At 28.6% G+C, this 14,822-nt stretch overlaps 4 protein-coding genes across 4 annotated transcripts; 1 reads left to right on the top strand and 3 right to left on the bottom strand.

The window, feature by feature from the left end:
* Positions 1-632: 632 nt before the first annotated feature.
* On the bottom strand, positions 633-5,995 carry Phum_PHUM456250 (uncharacterized protein; the record flags this gene model as incomplete). Its single annotated transcript, XM_002429872.1, has 16 exons — positions 633-778; positions 856-1,015; positions 1,105-1,318; positions 1,411-1,595; positions 1,689-1,774; positions 2,689-2,742; positions 3,107-3,281; positions 3,424-3,613; positions 3,681-3,823; positions 3,907-4,263; positions 4,353-4,531; positions 4,606-4,758; positions 4,830-5,121; positions 5,188-5,332; positions 5,471-5,711; positions 5,923-5,995. 16 exons carry the CDS (start codon positions 5,993-5,995, stop codon positions 633-635), a joined length of 2,793 nt encoding a protein of 930 aa, XP_002429917.1.
* A 205-nt stretch (positions 5,996-6,200) lies between these two features.
* Phum_PHUM456240 (golgin IMH1, putative) lies at positions 6,201-8,664 on the bottom strand (the record flags this gene model as incomplete). The annotated part of the gene is made up of 10 exons (XM_002429871.1): positions 6,201-6,221; positions 6,513-6,590; positions 6,677-6,794; positions 6,873-7,100; positions 7,173-7,426; positions 7,502-7,686; positions 7,755-7,922; positions 7,991-8,183; positions 8,321-8,457; positions 8,538-8,664. The coding sequence occupies 10 exons, from the start codon at positions 8,662-8,664 to the stop codon at positions 6,201-6,203; spliced, it is 1,509 nt and encodes a 502-aa protein (XP_002429916.1).
* Positions 8,665-9,994: 1,330 nt separating this feature from the next.
* Phum_PHUM456230 (synaptojanin-1, putative) lies at positions 9,995-13,555 on the bottom strand (the record flags this gene model as incomplete). The annotated part of the gene is made up of 2 exons (XM_002429870.1): positions 9,995-13,332; positions 13,354-13,555. 2 exons carry the CDS (start codon positions 13,553-13,555, stop codon positions 9,995-9,997), a joined length of 3,540 nt encoding a protein of 1,179 aa, XP_002429915.1.
* A 102-nt stretch (positions 13,556-13,657) lies between these two features.
* Positions 13,658-14,361, top strand: Phum_PHUM456220 (uncharacterized protein; the record flags this gene model as incomplete). The annotated part of the gene is made up of 2 exons (XM_002429869.1): positions 13,658-13,750; positions 13,933-14,361. The coding sequence occupies 2 exons, from the start codon at positions 13,658-13,660 to the stop codon at positions 14,359-14,361; spliced, it is 522 nt and encodes a 173-aa protein (XP_002429914.1).
* Positions 14,362-14,822: the final 461 nt, after the last annotated feature.

The raw sequence follows: 14,822 nt of genomic DNA, 5'->3' as shown, positions 1-14,822 counted from the left end.
GTTAATTAATATAATTTTTTTTTTATATTTTTTTTTTCAATATAACATTTCGGACGTTAATAAAAATACTTATTATTATTATTTCCTTTTTTTCCCCCCACTTTAATTCGAGATAATAATAATTTTTTATTTAATAAATAAATAAAAACAAATAAATAAAAATAAATAAATAAGTAAAACAATTACGAAACTTTTTTTTTCATAAATAATATATATAAATATATACATTACATTAATATAATAATCGATTCCGTACATTTTTTTTTTTATTTTTTCCCCGTTTGTAAAGAAAAAAATTAATAAAAAATAATAATAATGATAATGATAATAATAATAATAATAATAATTAAAAAAGGCCACGTTGTAATTAATACACTGATATGTTTTTTTGTAATTTTTTTTAAAAATTTACCTGTACCTGTTTTTTGTTGTGTGTGTATGACGAACTACTAATAAAATTACTGTTTGGTTGATTGATTGCAGTCAGGCGGGGGGCGGAGCGAGAGCGAGTGGGCGGGGCGAGAGCAAGAGGGCGGAGCGTTCCTGGCATTTTAAAATCATAATTAAAGGATTTTAATTATTATTATTATTTAACTACAAAATATATATATATGCGTGTATATTTGTTTTGTTTAAAACGATCTTCCCAAATAAGTTATTTTATTCGTTTTATCCGCTCCAACGCTTTGTGGTGTGATTTCAATAAAACCCAATTTAGAGTAAAATTCGAAAGCGCTACGATTGTTAAAATCTATCGATACGTAAACTCCGAAAGATCCTAAAAAAAAAAAAAAAAATTTTAAATTTTTTCGTTAAAAGTCTTTTTTCGTGTCATTTGTCGGACCAACGAATTACCGTTTGCTCGAAGTGCTGCCAACAAACAAGCTAAAAGTCTTTTAGACACGCTTTGATCCGTTACCGATGGTAAAATTTCACACGCCATCACAGACGGATATTGATTATGTATTAATTCCGGCGAATGATAATCCGTCGTGTGAAAATATTCAATGAATTCCTACAGGGATAAAAAAAATTAAAAAATTAATTTTTATTCTTTTAATCCACTCTGATCACTGATCATCATCATCATCATCATTGTGTAACCTTCACTTTAACGTTTCCATCAACATCGCCATTATCATCATCATCATCATCATCGAGTGGATATTTTTTTTTCATTTTTTCAATATACGAATTTGATAAATTTTTAAAAAATTGTTTTGAATCTAATGCGGCCGTTGCAAAACCGACAATTTCAGTCTCATCTTCGACAACTAAACAAAATTCCGACGCGTATTCTAAATAACTTCCTACGATTCTAGAAAAAAAAAAAAAAAAAAACAAAATTTTAAAACTACTTTCGAAACCAATCGAATTGATTGATTTAAAAAAAAAAAAAAAATTACTCACCTATCTCCGGGTAATTTTTTCAATTGGACGGGTATATCAGAACTACAGCTAACTTTGGCGCATACGTCATATACCTGCGGCTTATCGGAAGACATGTAAGGTCTCACAGTGTATATTTTACAACTAGGAACTTCCGGTGCTTTATACATAAACAAATCCGTACCCGAATCAACGGGTAACAATCTCTGTTGAAAAATACAAAAAAAATTATTTTTGTCTCTTTTCCTGATTATTTAATCGCGGGGAGCGCGGGGGGAGGGGGTCTTCATTTGAAATACCTGAAGATCCGCTGTGAGTCCACCGCGGAAAACCCATGGTTCTTGTTCACCCGACATGAAAGCTTCTTTCCAACCTTTTGAAAACCCTAAAATTTTATATAACAAAAAATCAAAAATTTAAAATAAAAAAAACCGTTACAAAAAACTACCGACTAATTTTCATAGGTAATATTATAACTAAACAATCAACAACAACAACAACAACAACCCTTTCTCCTACATGCTTTATATGTAAGAAATAAAAAAATAAAATAAAATAAAAATAAAATAAAAAACAAGAAATAATATCATCGTGTTATAAACTGGGTGGGGAGCAGGAATGGCGGGGGAGGCGCGGGGGGGCGATGGGGAGATGGAAAAAGGAAAAAAGAATTTAAATGTCGCATCGTTGAACAAATAAATCCTTTCAATTACATAATTTTTATTTTGATCATCGATGCGTTTTTCAATCAAAAATTTATTTTCAAAGCCGTGATAATAATAATAATAATAATCATTCTCCTTTAAAACTTTATATATTTATCACAGCTTTGAAAATTTTAGACTTTTCAAAAAAAAAAAAAAAAAAAAGGAAAATTTAAATCATCGGAAAAGCCTTTTTTTTTTTTTTTTTTTTTTTTTTGTTAGTCCGCGCATTTTACGCTTTTCTTTTTTCCCCGTTGATAATAACTATTCTTTTTCTTTTTCTCCTTCTACCTGAAATCAATTTTCATTTTACTAACTAATTCATTTAAACAAAAATTAAAAAAAAAAAAATTAAAAAAAAAAAAAAAAAAACCGAATAAAATTAAGCAATTAGAAATTTTCTTATTGAAACATCATAAAGCAATCTAATATCATTATGAGTTTTTAATAAATGTGTACATTGTGGGGGGGGAGGGGAAAAGAAAAAAAAAATAATAATAATAATAATAAAAAAAAAGAAAATTTTTTTTTCTGGTTTCTTCGCATTTACGCAAGACTACTACGCATGATAACGCATGTGTTTACCGACACGTACATGTGTACTGTCCTAGAGTGTATGTCGACACCAAACCGGGAAATCGTCCACCAGCTGAAAAATAATAATCAAATAATCAAACTTTAATTATTAAACACAAAAAATAAAAACAAAAAACATTTTACAAAAATTTAATTTCACTTTATGTAAACTACTATCATTGTAGTAGTAGTAGTAGTTGTAGTGATACCTACTACTTTTTAAACATCATTACAAAGAGTTCTTACCACCACTACCTTATTTTTAAATAAATAAATAAATAAAAAAAAAATGAAAAAATTAAAAACGCAAAACGCAAGAGAGAATTAAGGTACGCATGTCGCATAATAAAATTTTTCCCCCTAAAACTTTTAGACTATTTTTTAAAAAAAAAAAAAAAAACTTGAGTAATAATCGCTAAAACGCATTTTCTTCTCACCAAGCCATTTAACATATGAATTTAAAAGTGACACGACTCCTCTAATATCCCATATATAAGGATAAAGATCGTATAGAAGTTCTCTATTTGCGCAAAAAGTAAGACGTTGAAATAATGTGTTGACGCTTTTAGTTAATTCCTGAAATTGTTTCGCTCTGTCAAACCATTCTTCAACCTATTAACATTAAATAAAAAAAAAAATCATTCGTGAATGTTTTCTTTAAAAAAAATACCAAAATTCCAACTAAAATTTACAGATTATTAATTTTCCCAAATTCGCCATCATTCATTTATAAACTATTGTAATAATACAATACCTCTGATTTAGAACTTCTTGTTACTTCTTTGTCTCCGGGTTGTTTTCCAGAACTTGCTAAAACGTGAGCATTTATTTTCAACCAATGGAATTCTTGCAAAAGTTGAATTCCCGATCCGCCATGTTCGAAGGGAAGATAAAACAAATCGCAAAGCAATGTCAAATCCGCCAATGTTAATTTTTTTTCATTTCTGAAAATAATATTCGTTATTGTGACCATTTTTTTTTTTCCTTCAAAGCTCCTAGTATTAAACCTACCCTAATTCGTTATTTTCTACATTTTCTTCATTTAATGACGTGCTACTACTACCATCTACCACCATTTGAATATTAGAATTACAAATATTTTCATCCGAAGTGCTTTCTATTTGCATTGTAGAACCATTCGATTCGGTTACAACCTTACAAAAAAAAAGAAAAAAAAATATTAATAGGTAATAATAAAGTAATTGAAATTTAAACGTTAAAGTCGTTGAAAACTTACAGTTTCGGCCATTGCTACATCAGAGACCAGTGAACTACCCTGAACCGGACTATCGGGACTGATTCCAGATGTGGGATTGCAATCCATTGGCTCTTGATTTGTATTTTTACAATTTTTATTAGTAGTTAAAGGTAAGACTTTGGTTTCGGATGCTAATGAATTCATTACTGATACCGAGGTGGGTTGAACTAATGATTCGTTCGATTGAACTGTGCTACAAACTTCTGCTAGAGCTTGGAGTTGATTCGCACTACAAACAGGTACTGCCACAGAATTTGTAGTCATGGTTGTTGAAGTCAGAGACATACAAGTGTTTACGGATGGAATGATTGGAATAGGAACTGGTGCAGCTATCACCTTTACAACAAAATTTAAATTTTTTAAATTATATGTTTATACAAATAAATAAAATTCTTTAAAAAAAAAAAACTTTCCAATATTCATACTTGTTGTGGTTTCGCTATTGGACCCCATGCAGGTTTAAATTTTTTAAATTCAGGTAACCATTCGTTAATTGCATTTTTAAGAGCTCTCCTAGGATGATACATATTTGGAGAAAGACCACAAGGGCCTTCTTCATTAACTCCTTCAGTCTCTAATTTAATATCAGCAGAAACGGTATCATCTAATCATAGAGTAAAAAAATTCAATGAAAATCATTTGAAAAAAAATAAAAAGCACATAATGAATTTTACTTACTTAAAGAAGGATCTCTAATGGCATCTATATTGCACCTACTCCATTGTGCTAATGTGTGGATGGCTACAAAATTGGCTCCGTATTCACAATTGGGATTTGTTAAAACTCCTCTAAGTTTTGGTATTAAATCAGGCGATCTACCAGAATAAGGACCTAAAAAATACATTGATTATTATTATTATTTCTTTTTTTTTTTAAATAAGAAATTAATTTTTATAATTTACCTAAAAATACTCTTTTTTGATCATAATCGTTAGCATGTAGATTATCCCAAATAACTGGAGGTCTCCTTAAAACTTCAGTTATTTCTTCTATAGATTCAATAGTTAGTGTTCTAGATATTACTTTAGGACCAGTCCACATAATATCAATTTCTTGTGGGAGTTTTGCTCCAAGTGTATTTAAATATTCTGAATTTCCAACATTCGGTGAGGCTCTGGCAGCACAATATTGTGTGGGACATAAAAGGAAAACAGGTTGCCCCAGGTGTTGATACATTTCATTTGTAACAGAAACCTGAAATTAAAAATTTGATTAATAATTTTATAATGGGTATTAAACCACATAGTAATTTAATCTAACCTGGGCATGTGCAAACGATTGAAATACTTCTTTGTCTGCTTCCGACATTTCAGGTTCAATATCATCAAATAGAAGGGCAAAGGCAGTGCAACCAAATTGAGATACTTGTTCCAATTTCCTTTTTAAGTAAGTTACTTCCTTGGCACTAAAGAATTATTTTAAACACTTGTAAAATACAGTTTATAATAATTTATCTACTACCTTATTAAACGTAATTCTAAACAAATTATCTTTCGCTTTTTTTGTAAGTAATCTTAAATAAGAGATTACATTCATTACATACCTAGAATAAGTAATATCAAGTCCTGGAGAAATAGCATAGTAAAATGCAATGCCTTGTTCTTTAGCGGATAAAATTAAACTTGTTAAATGTTCTGCTTCTTCTACTGTATAAAGTTCTCTCCAATAAGCTCTATGTTTATAATCATCTTTGGGGGCGTATAAATAAGAATTCATTCCCCATTTTTTTAATTTCTGAAATAAATCTTTTCTCTGTTCCGTTGTCCACGGTCTGCCGTAGAATCCTATGAAATTACAGATGAAAATTGTAATATTTTTCGGGGTAGAAATTTATATTTTAAAAATACAAAATTTGTTCCACTTATTAATTACGGTTTTTCTTAAACTTTCAAAGAATATTTTTTGTAACCACAAATATAAAATTTTAACTTTCTGATGAGTAAATTCTAATTTAAATGGTATATAAATTTTTATATATATACTTATATACATTACCTTCTACAACTCCACATATAAAATTATTGCTTCTTGCACTTAAATTATCATTGGACGATTTGGTTTCCGCCATTTTACAGTCTTACAGAAATATCACTTTAGATAATAATTATTGAGTCATTTATACTTTGTACAATTGTGTCTTTAAAAAGTTATTAATAAAAAATTTATCCAATTTCTTATTAATAATGACTAGTGTAAAAAGATTCTTGATAAAAAAAAAAAAAAACAAACAAAGCATTTAACTAAACATAATTTATTTAAACATTAAAACTTGTTTATAAACTCTTGGCTTGGGCCTTTATAGCGATCACTTTATTTTTAATTTAAAAAATTTCTAATGCCACGTTTTTTGTTTTGGAGGTAAAAAATTTAAATGAATTTACACTTTACTTTTATTTAAAGATTTAAATTTTTCTTATTTTTTTTTAAAAAAAAAAAATTGTACATTATTTTTTTTATTAAAATTCAAATTAACTTTATAATTTAAATTTTATAAATTATTAGCGTCAAATATTTAATTTTAAAAGCGAATTAATTTACAAATATAATATATATTTAATTTTTTTTTTTTTCTTTTAAAGTTTAACCTTTACATATGTTCTTAACCCAGCCATCGAAGAGTTTAAATTTTGAAGTTTTTGAAGAGTTTTTTGTATTTCCTGAATCTAAAAACAAAGAAATTTTTTTATTATCTGAACAGCTTACCATAAACTATCATTTGGTAAATGAAAAAAAAAAAAAAAAAATGAACCTTGGAGATTTTATGACAGGTATGACTTCGTTTGGTTCTTGGAGAGGAAATTTGGTCATCTTCGGTGTTTAACTTTTGAAGCATATTAACTATTTCATTCATTTGTAATTCAAGATCGCTAAAAAAATGTATTACAATTAGTACACATGTATTTATTTTTTTTTAACTTCAAGCATCATTTGTAAAATTTGTTTACCGTGCTGAAATTTTAACTTTTGGCCTTCGAATATTTGTAGATTTTTTACCATTTGAATTCCTATACAAATCTGCTCTGTTTAGCATATTTAAAAATTCTGGATCAATATCATAAGGTATATTTTTAGCATAACCTTTTGATGGATATTGTTGATAGTTATCTAATAAAGCTATCTGTTCTTTTGTAAACCTGGCATGATCTCTCCAAGCCTGTAAAGCATTTTTATCTCTGAAACATTTTCCAGGTATTGTAAAATATTATAGGAATGTACACAATCCATGTTTATTTAAATATAATTACTTCATTCTTTGAATTTTTCTAGCTTGATTTTCTAAAATTTCTCTCATAACTTCCAACTGAGCTTCCCTTTTAGATTTTTCTTCGATATCAGCTAAAGTTATGGGTTTTCTCTTATATCCAAGCCTAGTTTTTTTGGCATTAATACCACTCGAAGACACCCTAAGGTTTTTGTGTTTTTTTTTATTATAACTATCACATTTAAAAGGTTTAATTTTTGTCACAGGTTTTGGACAAGTGCGTACTGTCACTGAAATCTACAATCACACAAATTTAAATTAATTAATTTATATAAATACAATTAGAAAACACAATTTTTTTTTTTTACATACTTTTCCCTTATTTTGATTTGATTTTTCACTTTTACAACTGTTACTTATGTCGTTTGTAACGTTTTTAAATTTTTTCGTTATAAATGGTCGCCATTGTGATAATTTACTCCAATCAGAAATTTGATTCTGATAAGTATTTGTCAAATTATAATTTTGTTCTTCACCATTTTCTTCATCATCCTCATCTGAAAAATAAATAAAATTAAAATTGTTTTCTTTGTCAATATGTATTTTAAAAAAATTATTTACTTACTTTGATATGTGTTTGTTTTTTCTGTTTCGCCATTTATAACATCAAGAGATGTTTGAATTTTTCTTAGATGATTTAAAATTTCAGAAAATCCTTTGGCGATAACATTTGAAGGTACGTTTGTCAAAGGATTCCCTGTTATTTGTAAACCTTTGAGATTAGGTACCGTACCTGAAATTTGTTTTGTTTTTTAAGTAATTTAATTATTATGTTTTATATGGAGTAAAGTTAATTATTACCTAATTCAGGTGGTAGATATCTAATTTGATTTCCTTGAAGGAGTAAAATTTCCAGACTATTGTGATTTTTTAATCCAATTGTTGGAAGTGAAGTCAAACAATTATTTCTTAAATCTACCCATTTAACTGATGAAAGTTTTTCAAAAAAATCATCTGGCAAGGAATTAAGTTTATTTCCTTCAAGATACAAATACTAAAATGTATATAATTAAATATTATTCATTTCAAAAGAAACATTTTATAGTTTTTATGACACATTACAAAACATGACATTTTTTTCATATTGTTGTTAAAAATATGTGATTAATTAACAAAACAATTTAATGGTACCTCGACATTATTGACTTTATCTAATAGTGAATCAGGAATTTTTATCATATTAGTACTTGATAAATTTAATGTATTTTCTATTTGTTCTGGAATTTCTAATTTTTTTTCATTTTCATCCGAATTCCTTCCATCACCATCTAAAACAAATCATTAATTTCATTACAAACGATTGATTTTATTTTATATTTATTATAATTTAACAAAAATTTTAACTTACCCTTATTTTGCATGACTTGAACTGCCAATTCTTGAAATTTTTCTCTCAGGTATTTACTCTTTTCTTTATTCAAACCTTTCGGTTTGTTATATTTTTTATAATTACCGCTTTGAATTTTTGTACTCATTTTAACAATAGTTTTGTTCAAAATTTTTCTTAAATAAAATCTTGATTTTTAACTTTTACCAATGAGGTAATCGTCATTGAGGATTAACATCCATTTTATTCTTGTTTAAAACTGTTTCCAAGGTAATTTTAAAATGTTTGCCAATAAAATTAATTTAAAATTTTAGTAATTTTTATAAACTTATTGATATTTTTTCACTTTTACAACATATCCTTTAAAATTATTAAATAATTATGTATTAATAATTCACATTTTTACATAAATAAATAAATTCACACTAATTATAATGATTACAAAGTGAACAGGACAAATCATAAAAATCATAACGATAATTCAATTTAAATCTATTTTTAACATTTAATTAAATATTATTTGATTTTCATTACAATAATAATAATAATAATAATAATAAATTTTAAATTACATAAACATAAATATGCATATAACAAGACAAAATAGATAAAAATAATAAAATTCAATTTAACAATGATAATAGTAATAATACATAATAAAATTTATGTAATAAAAAAAATTAATAATAAATTAAGTAATTAAAGTTTTATTTTTTATTTTTTTTATTAATAATTATTGACTGCCATATTGATTTTTTAGAAATTACACATACATATATATTTATTAACATTGATTTTTTTCGTAAAGATTTTATAATATAAATAAAAATAATATTAAATAAATTTATGCAACAATTATAACATCAGTTATTATTATTATTATTCTTTTATTACTACTAACACTATTATCATTATTATTAATAAATATAATTAATAGAAATTCACATGGGAAAATGATTTTAATGCCATGGACATTGGATAGATAATTCTATAAAATTTAAATAATAATAATAATAATAATGATGGAATTTAAAAGCAAAATTAAATAAAATAATAAATAAAAATAAAATAAATAAATAAATCGTTGTATGACTTGCTTGTATTATATATATATATAAATAATTAAATTAAATTAAATATAAACAATATTAAAAAAATAAAAAAAATTTATCACATCATTTGGAATATTTGCACTGAATTTTTTCTATTTTTTTTGTTTAACATCACATTTCCTATTATTATTATTCCTACTCATTAACTTAACTAACTTAAATAACAGACAGAAATAATAATAATAATAATAATAATGAGCCTATTTATGACATAATAATAATAATAATTAATTAACTATAAGCATGAATGGTGTAATATTCTTAAGTAAGGAATATTTTCTCTATGTGTGCGTGTATTTACGCTTGTAACCGTCAATAACAATAACAATAATAATAATAATAATATCACAATTAAGCAAAAACTAATTAAGGTGGAGGAATTCCAGTTCGTGCAGGAATGGGAGGAGGATCTGAAGCTCTTGCCGGTATGGGTGGAGGTACGCGTTCAGATGTAACAGGTACGGGACGTGGCCTTTGCGGAAGAGGAGGAGGATAATTATTTGTGTTATCACCGCTTTGAGGAGGCGGCGGAGGTTGACTTTCCGGAAAAGGTTTATAATTATTTTCTGGAATTTCTTCGTAGATGGCCGAACAAGTCTCGTAATCTACTTTTTTTTCGTTGTTTATGAAATCCGCAGAAGCGGCCTCCGGTGGGAAATCGTTAGAAAATGTTGAAATGCTAGGGGGTTGTGGAACTTGGGGAGCCGGTCTCACAGGCATGCTTATAACACCCGCTCTGGGTTTCACCGGGCGAGCAGGTGACACGGGTTGAGGAGGACGCGATGGGGGTGCAGGTCTCTGAGGAGGATTACTGTTCTTTCCATTAGATTCATCTAACGTGGAATTAGAAGCGTTCAAAGTTTCGTCATTTTGTTTTTCGAAAGTACCATCCGGTTGTTGAATGTTATTCGGAGAAATATTTACAGTTAATGAATCGTATTCGCAAAGTGGAGTGGTATTATTAGAGCATAAAGCCAATTCGGACTCTGCTTCGCTAACCCAGTCGGTAGTTTTCAAAGAAAGTTTTATGTTGTGGCCACAAAGTTGAGTTGAGCCTTTTTTAGCAGCTGCCAATGCACACTGTCCATCTCTAAATGTAATCCACATGGTATCTTCAACAAATCGAACCAATATCACCTCTCCTATCTGAGATAATTCTTGTAATAATGACATCATAAAATTATCGTCGAATACCAAATAAGCGTCGTCTTCTAAAACTTGAACAACAACCGTAGAATCGGGGGGACCCAAATATTCGATAACTTCTTTAAAAACATTTTTCCTGGCTTCTTCATTAATTCGGTAAACTTCGATATCGATAATTCCAATGACTGGACGATGATCGCTTTGCTTGAGCTCGGCTCTACCGTAAAAAACTAAATTTCCTGGATTCCAATCATTAGGTGAAGCATCCGAGTCTGGAGTTTGTTTACGGCGGCGCCATAAAACTCTGTCGGTCCAAGCTGGAGCTCTTTGCTTTTCACTGGTGTCGTAGTCGTCAGAAAATAAATCGTACTTGTAAGTTGGAAAAAAATTAATATTTCCCTCGATGAAGTTTTTGAAAACATTTCCCGATTCTTGCTGCATTTTAAGTTGATCGTTTCGCAAAACCTTATCCAATTCATTATTTTTAAGCGCCTCTTTTATTTCATCTTTGTCCATATCTATCCTGTAATTGAAGTCTCCGCACCAAAATACATAATCGTGAGAATTTAAGGTTCTACCCATGGGAAATGTTATTTTTCTTGTAATTTCGGCATAATCCGCGTTTCTCTCAGAAACCTGCGATTGACCGGCTGCAAAATGTGCACACACAAAGCACATGGATGTGTTGTAAAAAAGACATCGAATTGTGCATGCGCCTTTATTTCCAGTGGCTCCTCCCAATCCCGTTTTTACCGAGTCCAAGGCAACGTCACGAATGTAAGGTGCATGAATTTCTCGAATAAACAAGTACAGACACACTCCAACTAATTGCATGTACGTTATCAAAACGTACTTTTCATCTCTTGATAAAGCTTTTTCCAATTCTTCAGCCCATGCTTTTGCATTTTCAGTACTTGCAGCCATGATATTACTAGCATTTAAATCTACTATTTCTTCAAACCCGATTGCAAATATATCAACTGGAGCCTCGTTTCCTTGTGTATGAGCCAAATCCACTAAAGATTTAGACTTTGATAGTTTCGGAGCGTCTAATAACCAATCTGTTAGAGAAATATCTTTATGGGCAACAGATCTGAAATGTTTTCCGCCGTTCACATTATAAGTTCCTACTGCTACTCTAACAGTTTGGGTATAAACATATTCATTGTGTCGTTTACACATTTCTCTCAGTACATTAGTTGGAGCATGCTGCATGTTAGGAGGAAGAAATATTCTTGCCCTATCAGCTAGTTCACTATTTAAATTACTACCTAATAATAATATGTCTATAGCTTCTTGTTTGCTGTTATCCAATAAATTATTTTGTATGGTTCTTGCAGCAGACCTAGCTCCATCCATTAACTTTGAACTACCTTGAATAGCACCTGTTCCAGCATAAATTTTACTGATTTCATTGCCATTGTTTATCCACAATTGTCTAAAAACTTCCTCGAAACGAGTGACCATCTGTTGTTTTTCCATAATTCTTAATAAGTGTAACTGCTTACCAAGAATTTCAAGTCCTAAAAATGTCTGAACGCAATTGGTTCTATCCAAACAATCTAAACAATTAGTTCTAATAGTACCTTTTTGCTCTGTTATCATATCAGATCCTTTGGCATAATATAATGAAAATGCTTTCAAGTATTTTTCAACTTTGTGTTTTAATTTAATCAAATTTTTTGTGTTTCCACCTCTACATTCCAGATGATAATCGAATAAAATGTGAGGAACATCTGCATTTTGTAAAGATGCTTTATGATGAGATTGAAACAAACTACTAAGAAGTGCTTCTCCTTCCTTACTGCCAATCATAGAAGAACCGAGTAAGTTAATAATAACCTGATGTCCATAGCGATCTTTTATCATTTTCATGTGCCTTTCAAAAACTGAGTGGCTTGCATCGAAACCCCTAGACATTTTTACTTTATGTGACCCAACTTGAATACCAGGCTGTTCCCAATATAATGGTACTGATCCTCTTGTTTGAATAAAAGAAGTGATTTCATTGTCTAAAACAATCAACTGCTCAGTTTCAACAAAATTAGCAACATGACCATCGTCGTTACTACCTCTAACGTTAAACCTTGTTCCGGCTCTCTCGCAACTAAGCCTAGAAATAATACATGCTTTGGCTTGCCTGTGTCCAACATAAACAGTTCTAATTTCCACACTTCCACACAATGCTTTTAATACCCAATGAGAACAATTAACACTAAAACGTAGTAAATGAATGTGTAACATTCTATTCCAAAAAAACCTATTATCTGTAATTGAAGTGGTTTTCATTTTCTGGGCACATAATGTTAAATCTAGAGGTTCTCCAGTTGATGACCAAGAGAAATAAAAAGTTCCAGAATTCAAAAGTCTTCTCACTTCTGAAATTCTCTCTTCATCCTGAGGTTGATTACGTAAAGATATAAAAGTAGTTTGAGTGATTCGAAATATTTCAGAATCACACAATTTTCCAATTGATACGCATCCAGTGACTAAAACTAAATAAAGCACAGTATTTTCACCTGCGTTTAATTGTAAGACACCAAGACATCCATAAGCATCTAGTAGTTTTGTATATTGACGTTTCATGGAATCGGTTTCTTGAGAAGATAATACTGCAATGGCTTGAGATTCAAATAATAACGTCTCATCTTTATTTCTTTGTTCTAATAAAATACTATAGGGGTTCGGAGGGTTTAACTTTTCGAAAACGCGAAAACCTTTACCCATCGCCATTTTCGAACCTCCCCCTGTTTCACAGCCGACTTGTAAAGTTTTAACCATAAGTCATAGTATAAAAATTTTTAGGGTTTCTTACTTTAACAGTTTTACTGTCGGATAGCGTTTACTTTTAATTTTTAAATTAAAAAATTCACTCATTCACAAATGGGTAAAGTTGGATTAAAAATTAAAGCCAACCTTAAAAATGTTGATAAGTTATATCCAATGGATCTTGATCAATTCGGTTGGGCTTTAAAGGTAATAATAATAATTCACATGAAATAAATTAGAGTTAAAATATCAAAAAATTTTGAAAATTTTTTGGGGAAAAGCCAAACGAAACGGTTTTTAATTTATATTTACTAGTTAGAAATAGTATTTTTGAAAAAACGTGTACAAAATTTATATATTATGATTAATTTTGAATTATTATTTTTTAGGTAAAATGTACCGGCTGCGGAGAAGAAAATCCTAATTGGCATGTTGTGTCACAAAAAGAAGAAACAGAATTAATAAGAGCATCGGCAAATTTTGTTTATAAATGCAAATGTTGCAATCGACAAAATTCATTACTAATTATTCCTTTGAGCAGTTTAATGTCTAATACTAAAAAAGTACCTGATAAAAAAAATTTAGAAACAGTTTATTTGGATTCAGATGAAGAACAGTTTAAAACAATTATCGGATTTGATTGTAGAGGATTGGAATTGACTGATTTTGAACCTAGAGATGGTTGGGCTGTTCAAAGCGGGAAAAAAATATTCGATGATGTTGACCTTTCCAGTAAGGATTGGTGTGATTATAATGAAATTGATAATATTCCAGTTGAAATAACAAATTTTGAATCAAAGTTTGAAACCTATAAATAAATGATTATTTAAAAATCAAAAAAAAATTTTTTTTTCTTACTTAAGTTAGTAGCTTCTGTAAAAAAAAAAAAAAAAATAATTACTATAAGTGAATACTTGAATTTACAGATTCTTTTTGTAAAACATAATTTAACAAATAATTTTTTACATTTTTATACTCATTTATTTTTAATAAAATTTAATTTTTCACATTTTTTTGTAATTTTATTGCTTTTATTATCCTTGAAAAAAATGATTTTGACTTTTTCCAAACATTTTAAAATGGGGATTATTATTTGTTTGATTTTTTTCCAACTTTTAAGAAAATGAGTTTATTCGTAAATTTCCTAATTGGGCATAATATTATGGTGCTATTACAGAACATACTGAATTAAATACATATTGAAACTATAATGCTCTTTTAGTCAAATTATAAGGAATAGATTATATTCCAAAGTTTCTTTTAATCGCTACCATTTAAT

Source organism: Pediculus humanus, genomic scaffold (assembly GCF_000006295.1).
Source record: "Pediculus humanus corporis 1103172108232 genomic scaffold, whole genome shotgun sequence".
In the NCBI taxonomy this organism is placed as follows: Eukaryota; Metazoa; Arthropoda; class Insecta; order Psocodea; family Pediculidae; genus Pediculus; species Pediculus humanus.
Note: the sequence above shows the minus strand (reverse complement) of the source record. Positions and strands in the feature narration are given on the sequence as shown.